This window comes from Stegodyphus dumicola, chromosome 9 (genome assembly GCF_044657685.1).
Source record: "Stegodyphus dumicola isolate Sdum_Otavi_A_Nest chromosome 9, ASM4465768v1".
In the NCBI taxonomy this organism is placed as follows: Eukaryota; Metazoa; Arthropoda; class Arachnida; order Araneae; family Eresidae; genus Stegodyphus; species Stegodyphus dumicola.
In genome coordinates this window covers 87804833-87828893 of record NC_140776.1, presented here as the reverse complement: position 1 = coordinate 87828893, position 24061 = coordinate 87804833, and the positions used below count along the sequence as shown (strand labels likewise).

Here is a 24061-nt window from a genome sequence, read left to right as displayed (position 1 = left end):
TTAAATTAAAATATTTCATGTATTAACATATCAAGGAGTTGAATTTCTAATTTTTAATACACCAACAAAACTATTCTTATAGAAAATAAGTTACAAACCAATTCTGGCTTATTAATTTAATTATTTCTGCATTATTAATTTTTTTTCTTCTTGGCATAGTATAAATTTTCATACAAGTTCGATTCTGAAAACAATACAGTGTTCTTTAAATGATAAATCACATTCTTTCCCGGAGAAGGCATGGATGTTTGTAGATGTATAGTGTCGGTGTGGCATGGCAGCACTCTAAATATGCGGCAAACCAAAAGTCCTTTCGTGTGGTTTGTGGAAGGGAAGAGGAGTGGGAGACCCTGAGACCATTTCCCGGGGGGCTCTCCATCAAAATTGGGGGCTGAACTGAGCCAAATCGCACTGTCATCTGTGAAGTGCTCAAGGCTGTTGCCAGTGATAGGCGTATCTTGCACTTCTTGCCACAAGGGTTTTTGTGGGCTTGACCTGATGGTACTGTCAGAGAAGTGAGCATAAGCAACAACAACAGAAAAAGAAATCATTAATCAAAGCAAAAAATTCAGCAGGCTGACTTCATTGGGTATTTTAATAGTCAGTAAGTGTTTCTGTAATTACTAAATTAAATTTATTAGTAAGATTACTTATGTCCTAGACATGCATATAATCTTGGTACTTGAATATTAGCGCAACCACTTTTGTTTTAGGGGCAGTTTGGCAATGCTTTATAGAAAAACAAAACGAATCATTACTTCTCATGAAGAATTCAAAGCAGTTGTTTTTCTAACAATTTGAGTCAAACTACAGTAATACAGCAAAAATTATACTCCAGTTTCTTCCACTACAGATAAATTCTACAAGCACATGTTTGAAACAAAAAACATCATGCTTCATTTTTAAAAACTGTTGTATCTTGGAATACAACAAAAAGAACTCGTACAAAATTGGAGAAGTTGCTTGTTAAAACTAAAGAACTGTTATGTACAGGGTTACCACAGTTTGTAAAAACTTATTATTTTATTATTAATAATATGAGTTATATTAGTAAAGATATGGCAGCTTCTATTGGCATTAATTTATGTATTTTTTCTTCATATTTAAAAATTTGTGTTCTGTATTTTAAATATTATTTATTTAGTTCAAAAAGTAAAATATAAATTCCCTCTCCTCAAGTCTACCCACCCCTGTATATATAACAAATCTACTTAATTATTCTCTTTAACAGATTCCAACAACCTTCAGCCGTTAAATCTAATATGTAAAGGAATAACTGCTAATGCCAATCATCATCTCTAAGAGGACCCTAATGTCTCTTCATAGGATGAGAATTATTGGAAACCTCAATGTTAATCTTACAAAGAATAGTATAAAAGAATTCTATAATTTCAAGTTTGTGTAGCTTTAAAAATTAACAAAATAGAACGATAAATATTATATGAATGTCAAGGAAAAATGTTGCAAGTTTTAGTGTATAACTAATAAATGGTATTAGTCATTTAAAAGATTCTTTTTGAGAAAAAGTTCAAGGGAAAATTGATACTAAATAATAGTAAACTTTTGCATATTGGGGTTCTCACAGTGTAAGTTGGAATATATGATTTAGTTTCAAATGTCTGACCTCCTAGGTCTTCAGGTGTTATAGTTTGCAATTTCTTCCTTTGGAGATATTTGAAAGATCAGATATTTGTGCCACCAAAGCCTACAAGCCTCAACAAACTTAGAAAGCGTGTATTTGCTGCTTAGAAATAATTATCATGGACATACTAGGATTTATTTGGCAGAATGTTCACATTGCCTGGACATGTAACTAAACGAAACATTTTCCCTTCACATTCATGTATTACTTATTGTTAATTTTTAAAATCGACAAAATTTGAAATTGTAACCCCCCTTCCGCAAATTACTCTGTTTTAAAATGTACGTTTTCTTAATATTGCCCATTTTAAAATTAATAGTAATTTCTTTTGCAAAATATTATTCATATTCCCTTTTCAGGAAAAAGCTTTGGATGAAAAGACTCATTTAATTTTGTACAAGTTAGTTAATAATCAAACATTAGAGTCTTTGAATGGCTGCTTTAGCACTGGAAAAGAATCCTGTGTTTATCATGCTTGGAGTGCATTGTAAGTATCATCTGTGTGTTTTTAATTAGTAGTATTGAGTTATTCTTTTATACAAATTTAGAATTATCTGGATTTCTTTTGTAATGATAATTTAAAGTTATATAAAACTGAATTGCCAATTTGAAGATTATAGAAAATTAAAAGTTTTTTTTTTTTTTTTTTTGGTTTGGTGTATGTGTGTGAAAAGAAGGTAATAATTGTAACTTTGTAATAGTTTGTAATAATTGTAACATTTAGAACATATTGTTTGCTAAAGCTTTCATATCTTATTATTTTGCATTCAATTCTTTGAATGGCCAAAGTTCTAACTGGATCTTGACTGTTTTTGTATTGTTAAGAAACTTCTCTACTTAAATCTGCTGAATAAATTTAAAATGTAAAATAACATTTAATTACTCTAATATTAAGGGATTCCCATTACTGGAAAATATTTTAAATTATTTCTAAGCTGTTTCTTGGGATTTTCTGGTAAACTTTACAGCAGAAAAAAACCAGTCTTGTGTGTTTTATGATCATTTAACATAGGCCAAAAAAAATCCATTCCAAAACATTATCTATTTTTGATTAGTTTATGTTGAGTATTTTTATCTTAGTAAGTGTAAACATCTTATTTAATTTCTGTGACTTGAATTCACAGTAATGGAAAAAGAAAAATCATTTACAAAGAGTTGCTACTCTCAACTCAGTTTTAAAATTCAGACCTTAATGCATTTCAAACATATTTGCTCTTATCCTGAAACAGTAGTAAATTTTAAAATAAGTAAATATATTTTTTTCTGTAAAATATTGATCTTGGTTTTATTGGATTCATTCTTAAACTCTGAAAAGTAATTAATTTAACACCGTAAAAACACAAGAGAATGAAATTTCGTATTAATTACTTAACTAGCAACTTTTAACTCATAAACTAAAGATTTAATTTTAGATTTCTTATCTACTAATTTTTAATTCTATCCATTAAATAATATAATCATTTAACCAATTTTAGCATGCTGATTCATATCAAACAAAATAAACATTTGGTCCCCCCTCCCGAAAATTAAGATGTTTACATTACTTAATGAACAGAAGACAGTACATAGTTAGTTGGGGTATATCATATCTGATTAACATTTGAAATGTCATACAAATGTTAACACATTTGTTTCTTATTTGATTTGATTATCATGATTTTACTACTAGATGCAATAAGTGTATATTAGCTTAAATTATTATGCTGAATTTAATTTTAGATTATTACTGATTTTAAATTAAAAATTGAATCCATTTCAAGATGCATTTTAATACGAGTTTTTCATCATCGGGAATAGTAATAATATTGAATTCCCCCCTTTGATTAATCAGTAATGTGTTATCAGTAAGTTAGTTGCATTTTACTTGATTTTAACTTAATATAAGCATGTAATCTCGTTTTACAGTCCATAAATAAAGTAATGATATCATGAGTGATAGTTAAGTTTAGATATGTATTACTGTATGTGCATGTCAGAGTTTTAAGAGGGAGGCTGTTTGTAATATTTTATTAGATTTGTGTTTTATTAACTTTCATAGTAAAATCTATCAATGTATGTTCACATCATAGTTATTTAAATACATATAACTTGCCATAAAATTCCACTTTAACAAGAGTAATTTTAATAATTTTTTCCAATATTGTTTTGTTAATTTACTTTTCTGTTGTAGACCAGAAGAAGAATCACCATCTCCAGAATTTGCCATTAAAGTATTCAAAACAACCTTGAATGAATTTCAAAATAGGGACCAGTACATCAAGGATGATTATCGTTTTAAAAATCGTTTTGGGAAACAAAATCCCAGGAAAATCATTCACATGTGGGCTGAAAAGGAAATGAGAAATTTGTTGAGGTGGGTGACGTATGATATGCATCAAGGAAGAGTAAAATAGCTTGTTTTTTTTTTTTTTTTTTTTTTTTTTTTTTTTTTTTTTTTTTTATTATTATTATTATTATTATTATTATTTTTTATTTTTTATTTCTGTATATTTAGATAGTATATCTTTTTAACAAAATAGGCAATTTTTTATAAATGAATAGTGGACATATATATATATGTGTGTGTGTGTGTGTGTGTGTGTATATATATATATATATATATATATATATATATATATATACAGAGAAAGAGTGAAATTTTAGGAAATTTAAAAGAGGGAAAATTATTTAATAATGCATTTTGAATTGCTTTTATGTTATTCATTTCTGAAGAAAAGTCATGTTTAGCAAACTGTATGCATGAGAAAAAAAGAAAAAAGGCAACAAAATATCTTTTCTCATGTTGCCCTTCTTCAATAAGACTTAAATTTTTCTAAGAGTGTAGCAGAAAGAATTTTTAGAAAGACTTAACATGGAATATCTTTCCTGAGTTCCATGAATATACATGTGGGCTTTCCAGTTTGAATTGCCAATAAATAAGCAAACCACAAACATTAAAAAACCACAAACCTGATACTTCAATTGGGAAAAAAAGACTATCATAAGTTTTATTTCTGGCTGATGAAATCTACATCGGACATTATGAAATCTACACTGGACCTGTAAATTATTTATTAGACTGTGAAAAAAAAAAGAGAGAGATTTGCTATTCTGCTTATCAAGATCTTTATATGATTTATCTAAAATATTCAGTTTTGTACTTACGTACTAGCACAGCCCTCTAACCGCAATTTTTTTTACAGAAGAAAAGGTAATTTGGTGAATTTTTAGATTGCAACATACAATGGATATGGTTACCTGAAGAATTGTTATGTGCATGGTTGCCAATGTTTGTGGAATTTTGAAGATTTAGCAACATTTATTAAAGTGGTTGTGATAACATGCAAGTACCTTCAGTTCCTTAAGAGATTTCATATTATTAAAAGAAAATAATAGATAACACATCTGTGGTCTGACATGTTGATCAAACAATTTGACATGATACTTTTGAGCATTATGTGTTCAATGAGTAAATATTTGGAGATTTGCTGTGTGACCATTCAAAGATATCTCGTCAAAAATTATTATTCCAGAATGCTGGGTTGACTGATTTTATCTAGTTCTTTATTCTTGCCAGATAACATGACAAATCCAAATGATCTAATTTCAAAAATGGATCCAAATGGAAAGTGATCATTGCCATATATATGGAAAGTCATAATTAGAGGTTGTATTACTGGTTTTATTGCTATTAGTAGTTTTTCTTTTTAAGAATTACATTTCATTATTATCAGAAATAAGTACTTATCACATCAGTAAAAAAGTCACATAATTGACTAATGTGAAAAAATGATTTGTTTAATGTTGAGAAAAAAACAAAATGAAGTACAGTCCTGTACAAATTATTATAGATTCTGATAGACTCATTGTTAAAGTATATATTGGCACGATTAAAAGTGATTCATTTATTACACATTAACTGCACTAATGATATTTTCAAACAAAAGGCTTACAGTTAATTATATTTTACCAATGTTGATACATTGCAGTATTTAATATAAAGCTGTTTGATGTGATGCTTAGATTTTTTGGACATTCCTTCTATAAAGACTTTGCATTGCTGCTGCAAATCTTTGTCAGAATCCGATATTCTCTGGGCACTCTAATTTTTTTTATTCATCTGTGTTATCACTTCTTCATGGATTTTATACCTGATAATATTGTATTATTTCTTCAATGGGTTTCATATTGAGATTATTTCCAAACTAAGCTAGCACTTCAGGGGGGGAGGATATTCAAGAATCTGGATAAATGGCAAGGGATATTGTCTTGTTGAAAAATTGTACTTCCTTTGCATAATCATTAAAGATGGAGTTAGCTTCACCCTAGTTTAAGTCATCTTCTTATGTTAAGTATCTGGATTATCAAGAAAAATCAGCCTATTGGAAAAAAGAACATCAAGAAATCAAGCATGTTTCTCAATTAGGAAGCAATAGTGTAAAAGGCTTTGAAATTTTTTTTTTTGTAAGTAAAACTAGTTTGAATATGAATAATAATAAAATTTTGAAAATTCCATGGCATAAGTTTGGACTCAATTATTTGTTTATCATAGAAAGTATCAGATAATTTTTTATATGTGATCTGCCAGCTTTTAATCCAGCTTTCAGAAGGCAGCTCTTTATAAAACTGATGCTGATTGATGCATCATGATCTTTGCACATCCATTTTAGTTGTTTGAATGATCTATGATTTTTCACACTCATTTTTATGTTTGGTGTCTTTTAGTTTAGTTAAATATTTCATAAAGAAAACTTAACAGATTTGGAAATGGATTTTTATTTTCTGCAAACTCACAATTATTTATTATGCAATAAATATATTAAAATTGCCAAATGTTGTACATTTCCCTTTTAATATTACTTCAAAATCTGTTTTTCCCTGAAGGAAAATTAATATTTTTCTAAAATGTAACACTGAAATATATTATTTTTTGAATAATTGTAGTATTCTTAGTATTCTATTATGCTATGAGCTTGTTTTATATATATATATATATATATATATATGTTTACAGTGTTCACAAGTGGAAGCGGGGGAAACTTTATATGAAACTTTGCTTAAAGTTTTTTTTGCTTGTACAACATATTAAATAACATTTCTAAAATCATTTTTTTTTCTCATGTTACAGTTAGTATGATAATCTGGTATTGGCAAATTGCAAGAATGCAAAATTATCACACTTTGTCTGTGTGCCTACAAAAGTGTATAAAGCACTGTGAATTTGTGTAACATATGCATTGTGTATTTTAACATATGCACTGCGAATTTATGTAATATATGCACATTGAACATATGTACTGTGTTTTCATGAAATTTAAATGACTGAAATAAAAATCAAATTCTGAATTTTATTTCTTACACTATCATGGGCATAGCTGGGATTCGAAAGGAGGGTGCAAATGATTTTAAACCGATAGAATGAAACTGAGCTGTTACTCGTTCATCAGTGGTTGAGTGGTTAAGTCTGTTAAGAGCCAATAATTAGGTTTAAGAGTGAATTGGTTGGCTGCATGAGTATTTTTTGTGATTTTTTGGGTTATAATGTAAATATGAGGTAGTTTTCCTCTAAAAATTGTAACCTTCTTTTACATTTGCTTTCTCTTATGTAGATATCCATTACATGCTTTGGGGCAGTCGAATAAACAAGCAAATAAATAATGGATTAAAATACACAAGTTTAAGCAGATTATTGAAAACTATGTAATAGGAATAAAAAGACCGCTAAACGTTTTTTACTTAGTCTTTAATTTAGAGTGCAATGATTTTTCTTCTATCTGGACTAAATTTTTTTAATACTACCTTTTCTATTCATCTTTATTTAAGAAGCTTTCGATGCACCATTAACATGCTCAACTCAGGGATTCTGTGTCATTGTAATATGTATTGAAGTTTTTACTCTGCACAGTGTACTAAATGAGTGCTCAATACTACACGTAGTACAAGGTTGAGACAAAGATATAAGATTAAAATCCTTCATTTGGAGGGGGGGAGTCATCACGTCTTTTACCAAAAAATATAAAGATTAACATGTTTCATTTGTGTGTGGAGGGGGGGAAGTCATCGCTTCTTTTACCAAGTATTGCATTGTTAACTCCTTCATATTGTGTATTGTTAATTTCTCTTTTCCAGAAATTGTACTCCAGATTATAAAAATTACAAAAGCTGTGCACAATTTTTATAAACTTTTCCACTGTCATCTCTAACATAGCCACATGATGCAATAACTATAAAAAAAGTGTTGGAGAATCATTCCATTGTGATAATATTAAAGAATCAAGAAAGTTTCCAAAACTTTTCTTCCAAGGAGAGATGTTTTCCAAAACTTGTTAGTCGTAAATTTTAGAGGATATGAGCAATGTTATTGCACTTTTAGAATCTTATATAACTGTAATTCAGTGCCAATGTTTTCAGCCATAGTATTTGTAAAAGACTAATGTAAAAACTAATTAAGGAATAACATATGAATTAATGAATTTCCTGGCATAAAACATTTGCCACTTTATGATATTCTTTCAGGAACATTAAAATTCTTATTTATGTGATCCACACATTGTAGTGTATCTAGATTTTTGGATCATAAAGTATTAGCCAGAGGCTGTAGCAGAGCCAAATACTGCACAGTTAATCCTATGCACACAATAAATTCAGATTTTGTCTCAGCACAGTTTAACTATAAAGCTGCTTTCCTCACAGAAGTATTACTTTCTTTTGACAACTTTTCTGCCTTTGATAACCCCCTCCTACTGACCCAATTTTCTTGAAATTTTCGGTTCGTAGTTGTTACTTTGCATGACTGGCTGTGAGAATCTTTGGGGTTGGGAAAGATTAATACTGCTGAAGAAAACTCATTAGTTTTCCAGTTGGAAGGGGAAGCAACTTAAAGAATGATAAGAAACAGGACAAAACTTTCTTCAATTTCAATTGGTTTAAATAAAAAATGATTAAAAAATTACATTCAGTTAGGAGAGGTGCAAGTGCATCTTCCTGCAATAAAAAATAAGTCTTATTAGAACTTTTTGTTAATTTTTATTTTCTGCTGAAGTTTTCTTTAAGTAAGTTTACAGAATTGTATGTTTAACATAAAACTTACTACAGGTTCAAGCAAACTGTTATTAATCGTATCTTCCATATTGGTTAAATTTTAAATATTTAGTTTATTTTTTAAGTTTTAAATAGTTAGGCATTCTTATAGTTAAGTTTTAAATTAGTCATTATTGTAGTTAAGTTTTAAAATAAAATATATGGACATTTATGATTGATATGTAAACAGTTAGCATAATTATACATAAATAAATGAAAACTGTAGGGTTCAACCGAACAACTAAGAAATGAAAAAATGTTTCTGTTTTTGAGAAACTTTTCTCTCAGAAAGAGGTTTAATCTTGTCTGTTTTTTGCACAACAATCCTTATTATTAGTAATCTGATTTTTGTTTTAAATACTCATAAAATACTTTGCTGCAATAATAATTTATTTATACAGTTGTAACATTATAATTTATCTCAAATAAATGAATTATCAAATAAAATGATTTAAAAAAAAATTCACGTAGTATTATTAAAAGATGGTCTTCTTCAAGTATTAAGGAGTAATTGTATTTCAGCAAAATTCACATGCAGAATACGAAGAATGTTTCTTAAAAGGTGAGTAAAAAATAAATAAATAAATAGTAAAATAATAATCAGTCAAAAGATTATGACCATCCTTACTCGCATTACTGCTCCTAACTGGCAATAGCAAAATTTGGTAATTTTGAAGTTCTAGTACTGAATGTCTGTTATGTGTGGGATAGGCTGCTGTGAGTGGCATGCCATTTAGCCAAGTTTAACTGGGCTGCGGGATAGGCTTTTTTGTATGAAAGCTTATATATGGGATGTCAGCTTTTCGTAACAGCAGTCTTGCAGTCACTAGAATACTGTCATGTCAAGTTAATTTATGTTGTTGCAGGAAAACCAGAAAGTCTTAAAAATGTGAACAACTTTGGTACTAATTTTTTTGGTGCTAAATCATTGGTTTTGGATCGACTGTATGTATAAGGTTAATATTGAAACTAAGCTATAAGCATCTTGCCTGTTTCCAATCATCAACAGTTTTGCTTTTAATTGTCCAGATTTATAATCTGACAAGAATCAGTGTTATCTTTGAAGTAGTATTTGAGAAATAAAGTATCTGTGAATCAGCTTATCAGCTGTCTTTTTCGGTGCTGAAACTGTAATTTTCCCCCTTACCATTAAATAAATGATACATATCAGTTGCATCTTTTTTTTTAAAGGTGCAACTGATATGTATCATTCATATGTATCAACATAACTCTATTTTATGTTTGTTTCTAAAATTGTGTAAATAAATTTTTTTTCTTGTCTTTTGGATGACAATTTAGTTTATTAGTGCATTAAATTTATGTTTCTTAAATTTAACTTTTTTACTCTGAATTTAAGAAGTTTAATGCAAGCTTAAAAAGTTTTTTAAACATTATAATAATAATTTCAGGATGAAAGAGGCAAATATACCTTGTCCTGATGTTGTGACTTTAAAAAAACACGTTTTAGTGATGTCTTTTATTGGGAAAGAAATGATACCTGCTCCAAAACTGAAGGATGTAGATTTACCATTTGAAGATATGACTATTATGTATGAGCAAACTTTAAATGTAAGCATATTTATATTTTTTATTATTATTGTGATGAAAGGAGAATGTTGGTATTCATTTCAAACTTTAAAATTAGTGCTTAATTAAAATTTTTCTTTTCAACTATTTAAAAATATACAATAGTTGGTACATATGATGTACTGTGCAATAGTATTTAAAGTTGATGATTTATGCCAAGCATTTAAAAATTTTGTAATTAACAATTATAAATTCAATTCAAAATCTGTTTGTAAAAAGCAATTTTATTTGACTAAATTTCCACATTTTGAATATCTGTAAAAATCGTACTAACTAAAATTGTAAAAACCAGCTTGGGCTGGACAACTGGTATTAATAATAATATATTAATTCTTACAGAAAATATGTAACATATATAAAAGAAAATAACCCATTGAACCAATAGATGATTGAAAAATAGTCCAGCATCTTTAGTCAAAATTCAGTTCCTTTCATGGCATGAAGAAAAATATTGCAGCATAATTTTATATAAATATAGATAGCAAAAAGACAGTATGCATTTCTAACAGTTCAGACTTTTTTTTTTTTCTTAGTGCTATATAAAATGGAACTATGCCTATATAATGCAAACATTAGTGAAAAATTCTGGTAGTACTAAATAATAAATCTGTTTGTTACATCTGAACAAGGGTTCTGAAAGGCTTTTTGTTTTTCTGAATTCAAAATAAAATGATGCTGTGTTCGTAATTGGAGTGAAAGCCCTATATTTGGACCTCAAACTTAAAAAATATAATCTTAAGTGGATCAAAGTAAGTATAATCTGTAATCTAAAACACATGTTATCCGGTTACCAATAAATGTTTGTAATTTATAGCTTTGCATAAAATAAAATAAAAGCCATATAAGGAGTTTGAATGAACTCTCAGTAGACAATATTTTTCTGGTTTTAATAATTCAGTATTCATATATTTCTGGGGTATATGTTTATCTATATTTAATGAATGTGTTTCTTTTAGATTATGAAAGACCTGTACTCAAAATGCAAGTTAGTGCATGCTGATCTGAGTGAATACAATCTTTTGTGGCATGATGATAAAACATGGGTTATAGATGTTAGCCAAGCAGTTGAAATTACTCATCCTAGAGCTTTGGAATTTTTGTTAAGAGATTGCACAAATATATCAACAGTAAGTCCTACATATTTTTTTCATCACTACAACCAGCATACATATATGAGGATTACTAGCTCAAACTGTTTTAACAAAGTCTTTCAGCGTCACCTCTCAGTGCTTCTGAAAGTAATGTACACGAATCTGCTCATTTAAAGATACAAAACTTTAAAAAAAGGGGGGGGATAATCCAATGTTATTTTGCTATTTTTGAAAACTACAAAATACTGTTATAAGCTCACAGAGTATCAGTTTTCAAGATAAAAGTGTAGAATAATGAATATTTAATATGTCGAATCATAATTTGCATGTATCTCCTTATTTATAAGTTTCATTCATTCATTTACATTATATTTATTAATTATGGTTTGAAGAGTAATTTCATCATGGTATGAACTTCCATGATGAAATAGGTGCGTCACAATAAAATGGTTACCCCTTCTGGTCTTAAGAGTGACAAGTGCTGATTAGGCAAGTGCCTGCCATTGGATTTTCTTTTTTTTTTTTTAAAAGAATAATAAGGTGTTCTGGAAACATCAAATAAACCAGCAAAGTCGCAATTTTTTTCTCGATTATTGTAAATGCTAAATTATTTTTTTTAGTGCTGCTCTGATTAAAATTTGTATTTAAAAAATATCACTAAGTAATCGTTCTCGCAAATCCAAACCATAACATTGAATTGCTTTTTGAGATTTTCAAATGAGTTTTTGGGCTCAATAGAGATTTGCCTAGACTCCTGGGATGCCAAAAGAACAAAGAAAAGTTTTTCTAACAATGTAAAATTCTTTTATCACTAGATAAAACTTAACAATTGCATCATGCTAAATGGTGATTTTTTAAATTTGAAGACATATTTCAGGACACCAGACATTATATTTATCTGTTGGTTTGGGGTTTGTTGCATAGTCGGAAACACAGCAACTGATCCCTACTTTGCACTTTTGACGTGCCTCTCCCGGGCTCGTTCTTAAAAGCTGAGCTCGAGAGAGAATTGCTAAACGTTGACAACATCTGTAGGAGGCAGAGACCACCAACAGAAGAGTTCACAGATTTTTTCCAAAAGTCTGCCTGCTTCTAAAAAGTGGCTTGCCTCACTTCACTCAGTTTCTAACAGGGCATGGTCCCTTCATGACTTACCTGCACCACTTCAAACGACGCGAAAATGACCATTGCTCATGGGAATGGCAGGAGATTTGGACGACTATCTGCTTGAAAAGGTGTCTGCCGATAACATTGTGGCAAAATCACCACGGGCGAAAACGTCGCGGAGAAAACAACACAAGGTGAAAATGTCGTGCTACAGAACATCGCAAAGAGAAAACATCGCAGTTCTAAAGCATCGTGGTACAAAACATTGTCGTCGAAAATAAAGCGGTTCAAAAACTTCGCAGTTAAAAAAATTCGTCGTCGAAAATATTGCGGTAAAAAATAAAGTATCGACAAATCATCGCAGGACGATAACGTCGCAGACATGCTTATTTCAGGCTTTAATAATGGTAAATGGATATTCCAATAATGATTTGTGAGTGCGAGATGGAAAGAAAGATAATTTTTACTTTCATATTTTTTATTAACTAATAAATTTTTGCTGAAAAAGTAAGAAGGAAACTTAATACTTAAGAATAAATTGAAGCAGAACAAGAAATAATTTTCATTATAAGAGTATTAGATTGACACAAGTGAAGAAAATAATCTCATAATTAGCAATTTTTTACAGATAATGTCATGCAGTTACGTAGCTTCCTTTTTCTAAACATTTTTAGATTATACTTTTAATGAAAAATTACTAGTAAAAACTTTATAAAAAATGATTTATTACTGACCTTTGTTAGTTAACTATGTAAGTTTAAAATTCTATTAAGTGCTATAAGTTGCCTTAATTTTCTATGCTTAAATTTCCTTCTTACTTTTTCAACAAAAATTTATTAGTTAATAAAAAATATGAAAGTAAAGATTATCCTTCTTTCCATCTTGCACTCAGAAATCATTATGGAAATATCCATTTACAATTATTAAAGCCTGAAAAAAAGCATGTCTGTGATGTTATCCTCATGCGATGATTTGTAGATACTTTATTTTTTACCACGATATTTTCGACGACGATGTTTTTAAACTGTGAAATTTTTGAACCGCTTTATATTGGACGACGATATTTTATAGTTTTGATGTTTTAGAACTGCAATGTTTTCTTCCACGATGTTTTGCATCACGACATTTTCGCCTTGCGTTGTTTTCAGCTGTAACCGCTTGAAAAGAGATTGCTGAACATCATCTTAGGCTATTGGTTAATAGTGGACTGCATTCATGTATGGGCTGAAGCTACTTCAAAAAATCGCTATGCATTGAAATGTATATGCCATTGCGTAAATATTGCACGCAAAATCTCAGACAGGCTGGAGTAATTCTCAGCTGCGATCCTCGTCCCCGTCACAGCCCCCGTATGCTCTGTACCTGTAATGAATTTATTTTATCTCAAGTTAGCTTTTTCTTTCTCCTCCCCCTGTTTATACTTATCTTTATGAACTGTAAACCTGAATTCTGAACCATGAATTATGTATTTTGCCTTATTTTATGTATTATTTTCACTGTTTTGCCCTATTCTATTTATGTATTATTTTGCTTTTCAGTATTTTTAGTATTGCTATTTAGTATTTTGCCTTATTTTAGATATTATTTTTACTGTTTTATCAATCACTGTTAATTGCTCATATATTGCACCTTTTCTAACCAGCTATCCAAACTCTGTAAATATGTAACTGAAATTGTTCTCCTCACTCGCATTGCACTCTTCTTCTATCACTGCACTATTGTCTCGCCCAGCATTTGTTTTCACTGCCCCGGCCAAAGTGTGTTATGTGGACCAAGTTAATTTCGTCATCAGGGCTATCTGGCCGATATGCTAACTGCCTCAGTGGATCGGCTGCCTCGCTGTCGGTGGAAAGAAAGTAGGAAACATAGTAGACAATCAAAAGGGATGTAAATGAAATAAAAGGTCTTAATGGGAACTTTTATTGAATTTAATACAATAGTTGAATGGGTTCTATGTCAGTCTATGGCATATGATAATTAACTTGATAATCATAACTTCTGTATCATATTAGGTCTCCTAAGTTATTACATTAGGTTTGCAAGTATTTGGCTGCAATTCTATGCATTCCTTCATAGTAAATGCTGTCTGAGATGCTCTTTTGGATTCTTACTCCTGTTTTTTTCCTTTGACAAATACATTTCATGTCAGAATTCTGTGTATCGCATAACTGCACCACCCTCTGGAGAGAGCCATGGCTACTGGAATAGGCACAAGGACAATAACCAAGATGATACACAGGCTTGATGATACTTGGCTTCTACTGCAGGATTATTATTTAGCATTGCACTTCTTATTCTCTTCAGCACTATGTAGACACAAGAGAAAATGCAAATTTCCCAACAATATTTAAAATAGAAAATGTGCTTGTACAATATCATGCATAGACTCGAACTATTGCAAATTTAGCATAGTTCTTTTGAAAATCCTAAAAGAACTATAACTTGCAGAAAATATAAATATGCAGTTTTTCAGTGATAAAGAATAGAAATATAATGCAAAATAGAACCATTTTTCCACCACTTCCAATTGCAGAAGTCATCTGGTGATTTGAGAAATGATTGTAATATTATGATAATGTGATAATTGGACAACTTTCCTAGTACTGAAGAGTAGACACTTAAAAATTTATAAATTATTCATTCATGGTAATAAGTATGTAGTGATAAAATATGTATAGACAGAATATTATATTTGATAGTAGTAGTCTAATTTTCAAAATGTTTAGCTTAGTTTTATTTATAAAATCTATTGTAGCTATTCTTTTTTAATTGTTAAGTTGTTTATGTGTAAAATATACTATATATTAAAGTATATTTACTTGAAATTTCTTCTGTAGTTTTTTGAAAAGAAAGGGGTTATAAACGTATTGAAGCCAGAAGAAATGTTCACTGAAATCTGTGGCCAAGTTCCTAAAAGAGATCAAAATGTGCCTTCTCAAAATTAGGTTTGTATTTTTATATGTTGTTTAATTATTCTTGAAAACTTGAGTTGTATATCTTACATTATGAATACTGCAATTTCATCTTATTTTATGCAAATTAAATTGTCTTTTATGAAGCTATTAATTAAATATTATGTGAATTAAAAGTGATTTTTCTGTCTTAGGTACATTTTCGGGTATTTATATGCACTGCTGGTCCTTTTTTGCCATTCAGATGAAAGAAAATGGATAGGAAAGTTTATCCGTCAAGGAAGCTTGATTTTAAAATATCCAAACTGTGATGTTCTTTTGTAGCCTTCAATAAAGATTATTATTTCATTTTATTTTTAAATTTTATTTATGTATTTTGCTACTTTTTCATTCATGAAATTACTCATTTTTCATAGCTGCTGTATATATTCTAAATGCTAAGGTATTCAGATTACTAAATATGTTAAAGATTATACAGGTAATTGTTTTTCTTATTATAATTATGAATGTAATTTCATAAAACAAATTATTAGTAAAGAGAAGGCTAATTTATCATCAAGAAACTGCAAAATGAAGGAAATATAATTTTTATATTACCAAAGAAACAAAAAATAAACTTTATTTTAAAAATCAAACACAAAATTATTTTAGGAAACAAGCAAAAGAACTTTATGTGAAATTTTATCACGTTTAATCATCTTCTCCTGATGATGAAAACTTATCCCTGCTGTTTATTATTTCATCATAAATATCTCAATAATTCAATTCATGTTCTTTAGCTGTAATGGCTTTTTTTTTTTTTTTACTGATTTTTTTAAAATCTGTGTGTAATTCAATGTGTAAGAAATGTTGAGTCTTTGGTGATATTTGAACTTTGCATGTTACTGATTAAGTGACTGTGTCAATTTTGGCAACTAATTATGGTAGCTGCTTTAATAAGGAAGTACTGGAATGTCTGTCATTTAGTAAATACTAGTGGCATTGCTTACCATTCATTAAATGTTCATTTCATTATTTTCAAGACATAAAACAATAGTCAATGTATAATCATGCAGGACAAAAAGTGTAGTAATAAGTTCTGATAGATTGTAGAGTATCTGAGAGCAGTACTCTCATGCAAGGGTTTCCAGCGGTGTTTGTATTGACTCTATAGAGGTCAATGAAATTTTTAAGAGGGTTAATGATACTCGAGTGGTTGATTGGGGGTCAATAGATGAATTAAAAAAAATGCACCAGCAACTGATCAACACAATTAAGTTCCCATTAATTACAAAAATATATATTAATAAAATTTATGATAAAATTTTAAAGAGGGTTAATGATTGGTAATCAAGGGGTTGATTGAGCGTCAATAGCTGAATAAAAATGCACCAGCAATTGCTCAACACAATTAAGCTTTCATTGATTACAAAAATATTTATTAATAAAATTTATAATTAATTGTTTATTGATATAAAGCTGTATCATATGTTAAGAAACGAATTATATAAAATAAATGTAAGGAGTAAATACACTAAAATTATATATTTTTAATGTGATAATTGCAATGTATAAAAAAAGGTAAGATGCGTTAACACCAAAAAAAAAAAAAAAAAAATGCACTACAGAATGGAAAATAAGAAACAAGTTGAATATTTTTAAACAAGGGGATTTAAAAGTTGAGCAATTTTATGCAAACTATTTAAAAAAATGCACCATACATCATACACAGCGATCACATTCATTAAAATCGAACTTTCGTTCCATTAAATTCTGCAATTTTGTTTGTAAAAACTTGTTTATATTTGTAAAATAAAAAATAATAATCCGCAAATGTAATGAACCATTTTTTTTCAAAACTTTTAATATGCTTAGTCTAATTGTCTTTATGTGAGATTATTTGTATTATGATTATGTTGTGCACTGTATATTATAGAAAATAATGTCGGGGGGGGGGGGGGGGGGTCAGTGAAAAAAACCATTCCTCTAAAAGTGGCCGTATGTAAAAAACAGCCTGGGAATCCCTGCTGTAGTATGGTTAATTTCAAGATATAATATTTTCATATGTGAGAAATATCTGCAGAAACTGAGTAAATTTATGCATATAGTTCAACCATCTCAAATGCAACCCTGGCTGGCATTCTGCAAAAACATATACACTCGCCCAAAAGGAGCATTATTACTAGCTGTGACATGAAAGATCACGTGAAAGCCTGCTCATCTCTGGAAAGAGAGAGTTCATATGCTTGAAGGAAAAAGAGTCTTCATCTCCACCCTATTCTGAGAATAATTTGCTCCCAATGACACATGTGTGTTTGCCCTCATGGTCTCGGATGAGGCGGTCGAACTATAATATGTATTCAGATATTTATTCTTCAGTTCAAAAAGTGTAATTAATTACATACTTTTTTTATAATTATTTGAAAGATTCATTTCTGAAGTTTCAGTAAAATATCAGATTAATGATTGTGTTGCCATTTTTAAATGGAATTCTCTGTAGGACATCACATTCAAAGTTAAGATTTAAAATCATAAAAGGAAGTGATGTTTTTCATTTTGATAGTGCATTTCCAAACTTGTAGTTTCTGGTACCTGGTTTTATTGTGTTGTACAATGTATAATATTTGTCTTCACATTCTGTTTTGTTTCAGACTTCAGTATAAAAGACTTTTCTGACTTTCAACATGAAAATTTCTTATTTCAGTGACAACTGTTTACTACATTTTTGTAAATTACTGCAAAAATTAGCAGCACATTTCATACAAACACTTTGATTTTGATCTTTATCAACCATGTAAAATATTATTAAAAGGAAATATTTTGCATAAATATTACTCAGAAATTGCTGAATATACATCAGTTATTTTTGTCTTATGATAAAATTAATGTATTTTAATACAAATGGCTGAAACTGTTGAGAATAAACCATTTGCTTATATATTGCAAGTGTTCTTTTTCTCATACTAAGAGGGTTCGAAAAATAAATTAATCTTGAGTATTTATGGTCAGGGAAATTTTACTGAGTAATCCATTGCAAACTGACATAGGTACATCATAATTTTTTTTTTTTTTTTTAACAGGACTTTGTCTAAAATGCTTATCTGAACGTTCAGTTAAACAGTTGATCTCTTGATAACAGAAATATGTATGTTTATGAAGCGATTGTAGAATTACAGTGTGCATATCTTCATTATTGGCAAATTGTCATTCCTTCTGCCAGTTCTAGTATAGTTTGGGAGTTTGTCAGTCTAAAATTGCTTTGAATCATTTCATCAACCTGTAGTGAAGTGTTTCCAATGTAATCAACATTGATGGTATTTTAACTAATTAGCATTAGTCAAATGCATGTATTCACAGTCAAAACACTGGCATTATTTGACTTAACTGAAATAGTACTTTATTTATTCTATATTGTAGGCATGTCAAACACAACCTAGGCTGCCATTCACTCTTTTTTTTTTTTTTTTCCTTGTTGCCCTCAGTTTACCCTCAGAAAATAAAAAGTATATAAATAGATTAATAAAAAGTGCTAAAAAGGACTCTTGAGATAAAGTCTACAAAAATATTTTCTTAAACCATGCTGAGGAAGTACCACCTCATTTACAGATGGTATTAACATGAATTTAATCTGACTTGACTCGAAGCTTAAATTGCGCCGGCTCCGGTATTTCTCAATTTTCGACATAAATTATAATTTCAGCCAGAGCCCTCAATAAAAGGGCTCTGGCACTTCTTTTATGTAAGTGAACCACAATTTAGCAGATGAATTTTGTTTTAATAGTAAACATGCTTTAAAAATCGATTCTAACTTCTGAATGCAGGCCTGGTCTTTTCCCTCGCACGCAAGCCTTGAACAGAGGTTGAGACTTTTGAGGAAAGAAAAGTTCTCCAATCATATGCCAAAGGTTTTATTCTCCAGGATTTGCAATAAATTTATGAAAGCGGGCAAATTTTGGGTTCCTCAGAGTACTAAAAGTGATACCGTGGTCGTGCATGTTCCACGATAGTGACTTCGTATTGCAGAGCTCCTGTAGACTTTCTGAATGATGTAACCAAATGGGAGGACCACTGCTGTCACTTGTACAGAGATGGTGTTGGTGTATTTAATTATGGCAAAGCACACGAGGGCTATCTTCCTAAGGGGGGTGCCTTCGTGGAGGACTTTCTAAAGGAAACTGGCTCGTATACACGTTACACATGGGGAAAACCACGAACACACCCATGCAGCCAGCCCGTTCGCGGGATTCGAACCTCGGACCGAACTACCAGTGTTGAACGACTTTACCGCTCGGCCGCTGGTAGGCCCCACTTGTACAGAGAAGTCTTACATTTATTCTCACGTTGTTACCGAATTGTATTGAGGAAAAATTTCTGCTTGACGGCTAGAATTATATAGACAGGTCATCGCGATCGGAAAGTCTTTAACACTTCCCTCTTTATTTGCAAAGCTACACTTTTCCATTAAAATTTCCTTCCATATTCTCATGCTGTTTCTAGAATTCTCATTATTGTCCTTAGGGGAGCTTCAATCGTTTTATCTTTTTTCCTTGGTATGCTGCAACAATGGGTAGTACCGATCATTCCTTGGAATAGTACATTACACATATAATCAGGGTTTAAACCCAGATGGAGGTCGGCTGAGCTGCTTCTTAGCTTCTAAGTGGAATTGCAGTTCCAACCAGTGCCCCAAATAAGACAAGGTCCGATATTTTTTTTCTTTTTATTTAACTACTTAAAATCAGTTAAATAATTTATTAGATTTCTCTTTACATTTCTCTTAATTTAAATTTAAGTATTTTAATTTTTAGTTATTTCTTTTTTTTTTTTTTTTTCTTTTCTTTTGTTCCTCACAGTCTTCCATAGGACTCCGGCGCTTCTAATTTTAGAAATTAAGCCCTGACTAAACTGTAAAGTGAAAATTCGGTGGAATGAGTATCTCCTAATTTTGCAAATACCTGCTTGTGTAGTTTGCAGAAAGCTGCAAATTTTGTAATTTCCAGATTTGGTTGTACATATCGGTGTAAACTTTTTTCACTTATGAAAAGGAAAACTCCTTAACGAGATCCATATTAATAGGCTTTCATTTGACCTCTGAAAATCGCTAGCGCGAACTGCATGTCTCCAAACATCTGAAATCTAGTAGAAAAAGATAGCAGAATAGAAAGAACAATAGATATTCGTTTACTACCTGGATTTACTTACATTTGTTCTATTTTTTAAAGAACTACAATATTGGCTAAAATTTTATGTATTTGCTCTACTTTTAAATGCATTACGAAAATAGCTTTGGGCTGTATTGTTAAATGATGGCAAAAAGGTTCACTTGAAGTAATGAGTTTGACATGCCTGCCATACACCCTGTACCTTTTCACAGTAAATCTTGGGGTAGTTGAGGCATTTTGCCTACAAAATCGCTCTATTTCTTGTATTTAATTCTTGGAGTAAATTTCCAATTAATATCATTTGTTCTTTTTGTTATGATGTTCTATTACTGCTAAAACCGTGAAATTGTTTCTGTAAGAAGCGTTGACACGAGCTTTGCTCTATGCGTGCATCATTAATATTGTGCTGTTTTGCTAGATGCGGATGACAGTTCTATTTTAAGTTTTGAACCCACCGCTTTTCATTGAAAAATCATAAAATCGTCCCATATTATGGGAACTGAAATTTTATTTCTTCATTTTTCAACAACTCATATTCTTGTGAAATTGAATTAATGATGCAGCTATATTTCTCTGATATACGTTTCCTTTCTGATTGATGTTGACAGAGGATCAGAGCGTGGATCACATTCATTAAGAATTTTTCCATTGTAAAACTCTGCTGCCATATGGCAAATATGAAATAAATTCGTGCAGTATCATTTAGTTACTTTTTTAAGATCCTTATTAAAGTTCTAATATAATATGCCCTTCAGTCATACTTTTACATACATTCTTAGTCATAGTAGATACTTTTCCACAAATCACACATCAATTTCGTTTTTCTTTTGAATTCGGGATGATATGATTCAGATTTTGTCTATTTTAATTAAGGAAACAAATAGGCTACTGTGTATACACGTTAAGTTGATCTCCGCCATGCTTCTGTATGTAGGCGGAAAACCCAATCCATTTCCAAAAAGCGGTTTCGACAAGATGCGTAAGTTTATTTCATGTTTAGGTTTCATGCTGCAGTCTCCTGTTTTCTAAGTACCATTGGCGCACAAGCAGCCAAAATGCACAAAAACGATCGATGTTTACAGTAAATAATAAAGAAAAACTGTCAGTATTTACATGGGAGAAGAAATCGAAGAAGCATTCCTTTTTCCTCTAAAAATAGGGATAGAACTTTCCAGGCATGCTTCCAACAAGAGTTCTGCCTTTCGTGGGTCGATTTTATCATTAACATTTTATGGGAATTTATTATTATTAAATTTCATCTAAATCCGTCTGCTTTTTATCGTCTCATGTTTGAATATTTTGATTGCAAATCGTACAGTTTTTAACTAACCTATTCTCATGCTTAGCAACTGCATAGTATACAAATTCTAACATCTCAAAAGATATCCAGTTTACTTAGCGAATAACGTGTAATGCATATATTAAATGCGTTTATGAGCTTTATATGAATTTTAGTGTTAGGTATATCAGTAGTATATTGAGTTTATTTCGAAAATATAAAAATATGAACAGTGTACTCCATCTAATGCAATCTGAACAAATTAAGTACGCCCAACAATTCATTTTTGCCAAATAGAGTAGGTATGTGCCTATTCATCCACTATGTTAACTAATCCATATGAATGTATTTCACATGTTTCATGTAATTTTAAACGTATGTTCTTAATTCATAATGTCCTTATCAGTTTACAGTATTGTGCTTTCTAGAGAATAGCTCGGAAGATTACATCCATTTATCTTTTGGTGTGTACTTTATTTTTCCCATGGTTATATATTATCTGTCTGCATATATTTGTGAACAGAAATCAATATATTTGGAAAATCATGTTCTAAGCTCCAAGAAGAAGTGTATTTCGAACAGATCAAAGAGTGATAATATTGCTCAAGTTCAGTTCTTAAAAACTGTAGTTTGGGCAGAAATGCTAGTTATCCCATTTATTTCGGCATGCCTTTTTCCAAAAATTTTATAGTGCTTTCGAAACGTTCACCATGCCTTTCTCAACTTATTTTAAATATTAAGAAATTTACTTTAAATATTAAGAATGTGTTAAATAGAAACCCGAGTTTCTTTCTCAAGACATACAGCATGGAGTTTTTTTTTTTTTTTTTTTTTTTCTTTGATTCAGTTATTCTTCCGAGATTTTCTATATTTATCACTCCATTTAATTATCTTTGATAAACTTTGCACTGTAATCCTCTTTTAATCAGAGATCGTGTTCTCCCCGAGAAAAAGAATATCTTAGCGCAGTAATAAGGGGGAGGCGAAAAAAACTCTCTTAAGAAGTCCTCTATGTTTTCATATTAAAAAAGAATGCTTTCATTGTCACTTACGAGAGTTGCAAGTGCACCTTGCTGACTACGCATATAGTATGTGTGTGTCGCATATAGAAACAAGGGTATGAAATTAGGTAACTTGGAATCTTCGTGAGGTCCATCTCTTCCTCAAAACACTACCCCCCCCCCCAATATTCAACTTAGATTTTTTAAAATTATTTACTGTTCTATTATTGCAGTTTTTTAACACATGCCCGTGATCGAACTCGCAGAATTTCATTCTTCCTGCTATCATATCAGATAGTATATCAACTGAAAAATAATCTTTTAACTGGATGATATAATTTATCAAAATTTATTTACTTGAGAATCGATTTTTGTGGTCCAATATTCTTAAATTCTAACAGTGGAAAATCTGTGGCGTGTCATTTTAAGTACTTTTACAGATTATAAAATCGGTTTATCTTCTTTTAAACCGAGAAAAAAAATAATAAAAGATAACTATTCAGGCGATCTTCTGCAATTATTTTTGTAATTCTGGATATCAGAATTCCGTTCGGATGTAGTTTCTTCCCCATTACTGTTATTATTTTGACACTGGATTTTTCCAGTGTGTTTTATGAAATAATTTTCTTTTCTTTTTAGTCCAAAGGGGCTTTGTCCCTCAACGACTATTGTTTTCGTTTTGCGATTTTGGGTCGATTCACTACAAACGCCGAATCACTTTTCAAACTGTTGCCACAAAGTATTTTCTCCCTGTGTAATATTTAAAGAAATTAAATAATGAAAAATCTGCATAAATATATGCATATTTCTCTCATTGTGATAAAACAATGGTACATAGAGCCATCAAATTTTGAATGACGTAATCCTCCTACGAATATAGGCATATGGAAGACCAAATTTGAAATTTGGAATTTGTTTTATTATCGATTTTCTATTTTGTAAAACTTTATCGAATTTTTGATTAACAAACTCAAGGATTTCAAAGCGAGCAATGGCAACGTTGTAAAAAAAGAAGGAAAAAAAAAAAAAAATTTTATCAAGATAAAAATGTTTGACAGTGCGTGAGTCTCTGTAAGATATGCTCATTTTAAAACTATTTTGCGATATTGCTTTTGAACCGAATTTTATGGTTTAAGTGCGAAGAACGTGATATTTAATAAATAAATGTAACACACAAAATGTTAAAAAAGCGAACATTTGGACGTAATTTAAAATCTGAAACATTTCATATATATATATATA

The 24061-nt window shown here is 30.2% G+C and overlaps 1 protein-coding gene across 4 annotated transcripts in view; it reads left to right on the top strand.

The window, feature by feature from the left end:
* LOC118184199 (serine/threonine-protein kinase RIO3) overlaps positions 1–15751 on the top strand; it is a 39514-nt gene extending 23763 nt beyond the window's left edge. For all 4 annotated transcript variants that reach the window (XM_085823726.1, XM_085823727.1, XM_085823729.1 and 1 more), the window contains 6 exons: positions 2002–2129; positions 3813–3995; positions 10111–10270; positions 11245–11415; positions 15324–15431; positions 15593–15751. In XM_085823726.1, coding sequence (XP_085679852.1) covers positions 2002–2129; positions 3813–3995; positions 10111–10270; positions 11245–11415; positions 15324–15431 — 750 coding nt within the window. In that variant the 3' untranslated portion in view covers positions 15593–15751. The remainder of the gene's footprint in view (positions 1–2001; positions 2130–3812; positions 3996–10110; positions 10271–11244; positions 11416–15323; positions 15432–15592) is intronic.
* Positions 15752–24061: the final 8310 nt, after the last annotated feature.